Consider the following 6,075-nt stretch of genomic DNA (forward strand, 5'->3'; position numbering starts at 1 on the left):
CGCGCTCAAATGGTGCTTTTTACGTGCCACCGGCACGAGGGCCAGTCCGGCAGTACTGGCAACGGCCACGCTTGCACGGAAGCGAGACTGCTGCTCTGGCAGTGTCAATGTCTATGTATATGTTTGTGAATACATCAATGTGTAAGTGTAAATATGTGTTTGTGAGTATATGGATATGTGTGTTTTATCATTGTCATTTTACATTTGCTCTCCATGCTGTCATGAGTCTGGCTTGTGCATTTCATTTTTGGCTAGTGTTAGTATGGGCATCCAGCTATAAGAACCATGCCAAAGCACACATTGGAGCTTGGTGCAGTCCTCTAGCGCACCAGCTACTGCCAAACCTTCCAACCTGTCCTAGCATAGAAATCAGATGTTAAATTATGATAATGATGCATCTACAGCTGAATACCCTTCCAGCACTAACCACTATACAGTGTATTGGATGTGTTTTTTGGAACTCCGAATCAGGGGAGTTTGTCGCATCTTCAACAGAAGTAGACCAGAGGCTCCCCTTAACTGTACACATTCTCTATATGTTCGTGCATGTGGGTACATATGGTTGTGTGTGCAGATGTTTGTGTGAGTGTATAAGTTCTAAGTCATGTATAATGTTTTTGCTTATCTGTAATTCCCTTCGTCAACAGATGGTCTGGTTTCGTGAAAATTGGTACGAAGAAGTTTTACGGCAGTTACACCAAGGTTTGGCTAAATGTAATGCTGTCGCTTTTGAAAACAGAGGGGCTGGTGAGTATTTTAGAATTGTTCTTATTGTTATTTATTAGTTTAGACATCTGAGGATGTATCCCAGTGCTGCTAGGCTATCTTCCATCCTGGGTGTTGTATGTTGAAGGAATTCTTGTACTTGAGCATCAATAATTTTTACATATCCTTTCTTGAAGTTGTCTCAACAGTTCCACCATGTTCTGACTGCTTCTTTTTTCTCCATCTTCTCCCAAACTGCAGTTGCCGAGACCACAATAACCCCGCACACGCTGAACTTTGTGAAGAAATTGGTGAGCACTTTTGGTGTCGGCATTGAAAATGTCTCCAACGCTGTCCAGACATTCTCCAGTGCTGCATCTGAGTCGCTGGCTAAACGAGCCCAGGCAACTGCCAGAGACCCTGTTTTCCAGAAAGTGAAAAGTCAGTTTTCTACAGACTTCGACTTCAGGTCAGTTAGTCAGATTATATCATAATTAACTGTCATGTTTTAAGAGTGAAACTACCTGAATGTGATTACCTGCTTATTTGTGAGTGGGTGTGTCTATATGTCTGCATGTGGCAATCTGTCTTGAGTGTGATTATTAGTTTGTTTGTGAGCGGGACCGTCTGTCTGAATATCACTGCATGCTTATTTGTGTCTGTCTTGAGTGTAGCTACCAGTCTGTCTGAGTGCGACTCTGTGCTTATTTTTGAGTGTGGTTGTCAAATTGTCTTAATGTGCCTGCCTGTCTAAGTGTGAGTGCTTGCTTGCTTGTGAGTGTGGCTATCGGTCTGTGTAAGTGGGACTGTCTGGCTAAGTGGGACTGTACACTTATTTGTGAGACTAATTGTCTGTCTACTTGAGTGTGATTGCTTGCTGGCTTACTTGTGTAAGTGAGACCTGTCTATTTATTTATCTGAATATAACTAACTTCTCATGTCTCTGAGCGTAATTTTTTACCAGTCTAACAGCCAGATCATCATTGTCTGTTTATCTTGTTCCATTGTCTGTCTGTATGTAAGTCTTTCATTTTGAGTATGTCTTTGTGAGTTAGTCTGTTTCTCTGTAGATGTGTGTCTTTGTCTCAGCAGGTACACTTCAGCAGTTGCTCATATTTGTGCGTGTGTGTGCGCGTGTGCATGCACATATCAGTATTTGCCTGTGTATGTCAGTGGTTGCATGTATTTGGGTGCACATCAATAGTTACATATGTGTGTGTATGTCAGTAGATGCTTGTGTTTATGTCTGTTAATTGCCCTGTGTGTGTGTGTGTGTGTACGTACGCATGCGCATGTCAATAGTTATGTGTGTTTCCGTCCATCTGTCCCTTGTTGGTCAGTGTTGTTCCAACAAATGTCTATACAGTAGAATCAGTCACAGACTAACAGACCAATGCACACCAATATCCAAAGCTAGTGAAGGCAGTACTTCTCATGAGCAGTGTTGTCTTTCTCTAAAATTGTCATTCTAACCTTATTCTCTCTCTCTTCTTTAGTGTGCCAGGTTCAACAAAACTACACAACCTCATCAATAAAATGAAGAAATGGATCAAAATACTTGAGGCCAAAACACGCACACTACCAAAGTAAGTGGACACTCTGGTTTTATAGCTTCCTCTCTCTCTCTCTCTCTCTCTCACACTCTTTATTTTTCTCTTTTTTTCTCTTTCCATCATTTTTTTCTTTTTACTCATGTTTCTACTCTCTCTAGCTTTTTCCCCATTTATTTCACTATTTTCTACCTTTAAGTCTTTCTCTCCCTACCCCTCTCCCCTCTTTCCCCAGCCACTCTCTCCCCATCTCCCCTTTCCCCACCCTCTCCTCTCCCCCATCCTACTCATCTTTTCACTCTCCTCTTTTCTCCTCTCCACTCTCCTTTCTCACTACCCCTCTTTCCATCCCTCTCCTTTCACTTTTTCTCATTTTTTAAAGGACTAATATCCAAAATGTTAACACTCTTTCCCTTTTAAGTATTAAACTAATTCATCATCATCATCATCATCATCATCATCATCTAACATCTGTTGTCCATGCTGGCATGGGTCAGGCAGTTTGACCAAAGTTGGAGAGCTGTACCAGACTCCAGTCTGACTTAACATGGTTTCTATGGCTGGATGCCCTTCCTAACATCAACCACTTTACAGAGTGTACTGGGTGCTTTTAGATGGCACTGCACGAGTGCTTCCATGTGGTGTTGCACTGGTGCTTTTACAGACACTGCACAGGGACTCTTGCAGGTCGATCCTCACCACCAGGGGACCAGTCTTAACTCTTCTGCTGTATAGTACTAGTCTTTTTGAGTACAGCAAGGCACCAGGCATCTTGGTTCTTTGTCATCTTGCCTGAAAGATTCAGTGTCCTGAGGTCGTTCTTCAGTACTTCATCCCATGTCTTTCTTGGTCTCCCACTTCCACATATTCCATCTACTTTGAGAGATCAGCATTTCTTTATGGAACTGTTGGCATCCATTTACATCAAATGACCAAACCAGCACAATCTTCTCTCTTGCACTAAAACTTGTTCCGGATCTTTTTTAAAACGGGGGCCACAGTTTTCATTAATGTTTTACGTAGTGTTTTTGGTACCGAAAGACTTTCAAACTTCGTATACTTATCTATTTTGTGTTATAGAACAGAAAAATATTTTTGTATTCGAATTTATTTCATGTAAAAAATTGTCTTATTTCGATAATTTCAACCAATCACTGACAAGTATTCAGTTGTTTACATTTACTCCTTTGACTGATTAAGCGGTGTAAAGCGTATTTAATTTCCATAGCTTCGTTTTGCTTTTTTCTTTTTAAATTTGCTGTTTTACCCTAACCCTATCACCGATAGAATTGTTTCAGAATTGTTTGTTTATGTAGTCGGCACTTAATGTATATCGGCTGAATGGACGTCAGTGATTGGTTGAAATTACAGAAATACGACAACTTTAACATGGAATAACTTGGGGATTTCTTTTTTTTTTAAGAAGACTAAGAGAAAAAGATGTTTTATATGACACATTCTACCAGTGTTCCAAGTTTCAAAGTGTTTCGTTAATGAAAAATGTGGCCCCCGTTTTAAAAAAGATCCCTTGTTCCTTCTGTGTTGTCTTCTTTTTTCTACTCATTGCCTAATATATATATATATATATTATGTTCATTCCAGATCTTTCCTTATTGAAGAAAAGTGTCGTTTCCTTAGTAATTTCTCCATCAACAATGTTGAAGTTGAATTGCCGGGCGAGTTTCTGCTTCCAAAGGTAAGAGAGAAGAAACTTTTTAAAATTAGATGATTTTAGTAAAAGTTGCATGGTCTTAATATCTGCAATTACCACAATATATTTGTGAATGTATGTGTGTATGTGCATGTGTATTCCACTACAATACTGGTGCCACGATAAATCCATCCAGGTTTCTCTGTAAAGTCACTGCTAAGTGAGTGGAATTGTGGCACTAAGAGGACCCTTCTGTTTTGTTGAGAACATGGAAGTTTCTAGAGAACTGGTGTTACAACAGAATACATCCAGTGTTCTCTGTATAGCAGTTGGCTTAGTTACTTTGGTATCCAACAATAGAAACCAAAGCAAAAATGGAATGTTCAAGTTAGATACAGTCCTCCAACCCATTTAGGACAATAATAACTGAACTGACTTTGACAAAAATGACCTGTCCACTTCATGCTACCAGCATTGAAAGCAGACTATGATGGGGATGAAATGTGTGTGCATGTAATTTGGGGTAGTCATTTAAGTGGGTGTTTGTTGGTTTAATCATTTTGTATTCTTTCTTCCAGTCTGGACACTATTATGTAAGAATTGCTCGATTCATGCCAAGAGTAGAAATAGTTAAGAAACACAACACTGCCGCCAGAAGGTTGTATATAAGGGGACACAATGGCAAGGTAAGTGGACATGATGCCCTTTCTTATCTCTCATCAGGATCACATTACACTGTTACTCTTTCAATAGATTTTCTTTACCTCATCATCATCACAAGCAACAACCATTACAATTCCTCCACCATTGTCATCATCATCATCAGCCACTATAATTTCTCCACCATCATCATCATAATTCCTCCATCATCGTCCTCAGCATACGCTATATTTCCTCCATAATTATCATCAATTCATCCATCATCATCATTTACTGCAATTCTTCCATTCTCATTCCCTTTATTTTTTCCATCAGCTGTGGCCGGTGCTAGTGTTGCATAACCACCCCATTTAAAAGTACCCTTGATTTGCCAGGCGACACATTGTACTTGAAAAGACCTGTTGAGTCAAGTGAAATTGTAGTCGCGGCCAATGCCAGTGCCGCCTGACTGGCACCTGTGCTGGTGGCATGTAATAAGCACCATTCAAGCATGAGTCGATACCAGTGCCGCCTCACTGGCTTCCTGTGCCAGTGACACGTAAATAGCACCATCCGAACATAGTTGATGCCAGTGCCCCCTGACTGGCTCCCATGCTGGTGGTTTGTAAAAAGCACCCACTACATTCTTGGAGTGGTTGACACAGGAGGGGCATCCAGCTGTAGAAACCTTGCCAGATTGGATTGGAGCCTGGTGCAGCTCCCCAGCTTGCCAACTCTGGTCACACAGTCCAACCCATGCCAGCAAAAAAACAAGACCTTAAATGATGGTGATGATGCAATTTTTCTGTCATCATTTACTACAATGGTCCTGCTATTATTCCATATTTATATATGTATGTTTATCTCCCCCATTATATTTCAACATAATGTTTTATATATATACATGCACATATATCGCTGTTCCCTTTGTCTTCCTATACAGATTTATCCCTATCTTGTCATCAATGATGGCTGCCTCACTGAATCTTGTCGTGAAGAAAGGGTCCTACAACTATTAAGGATGCTTAATTTATTCCTCACAAAACAAAAGGTAACTTCCGTTTTCTATTCTTGTTGATAGCTCACCACCAAAAGTGTATCTGCACACGTATGCACATGCAGAATTGTGCACAGACATGCGCACACTTATCGAGAATAACTTCATCTATTTTGGCAAGTGACTTGAGTTGCAATAAAATTAATTCTTTGGTTTTGAAAAAATTTAGTAAAATAACTTTGTCGTTATGAAGCTGGTGTTTGGAAAGAATAACATGAAATTTTGACAGAAGGTTTTTTTAATCGAAAGCTATTTAAAACCTAAAGTTTGTATCATTGAACTGGGACAGTCATGGGTGGGTTGGTATCGAAATGGTTAAGTCTATAACAAGGTTGCTGAAGTATGATGAAAATAGTGAAACCACAAGAAATAAATAAAAAACACTTATGGCTCTTTCACAGTGTAGTTACTTCAGTTCTATCGTTTTTCTTTGATGGATATATTAGAATGTGAATTTTCATGCTTTAAAATAT

At 39.8% G+C, this 6,075-nt stretch overlaps 1 protein-coding gene across 1 annotated transcript in view; it reads left to right on the plus strand.

Annotated features, from left to right (window-relative positions):
* Positions 1-6,075, plus strand: part of LOC106869568 (transformation/transcription domain-associated protein) — a 103,165-nt gene that overhangs the window by 83,657 nt on the left and 13,433 nt on the right. Inside the window, exons 77-82 of the mRNA XM_052970942.1 lie at positions 648-747; positions 967-1,174; positions 2,202-2,291; positions 3,858-3,951; positions 4,485-4,592; positions 5,489-5,596. Of these exons, the coding sequence (XP_052826902.1) occupies positions 648-747; positions 967-1,174; positions 2,202-2,291; positions 3,858-3,951; positions 4,485-4,592; positions 5,489-5,596 (708 nt within the window). The remainder of the gene's footprint in view (positions 1-647; positions 748-966; positions 1,175-2,201; positions 2,292-3,857; positions 3,952-4,484; positions 4,593-5,488; positions 5,597-6,075) is intronic.

Source organism: Octopus bimaculoides, chromosome 9 (genome assembly GCF_001194135.2).
Source record: "Octopus bimaculoides isolate UCB-OBI-ISO-001 chromosome 9, ASM119413v2, whole genome shotgun sequence".
Lineage (NCBI taxonomy): Eukaryota > Metazoa > Mollusca > Cephalopoda > Octopoda > Octopodidae > Octopus > Octopus bimaculoides.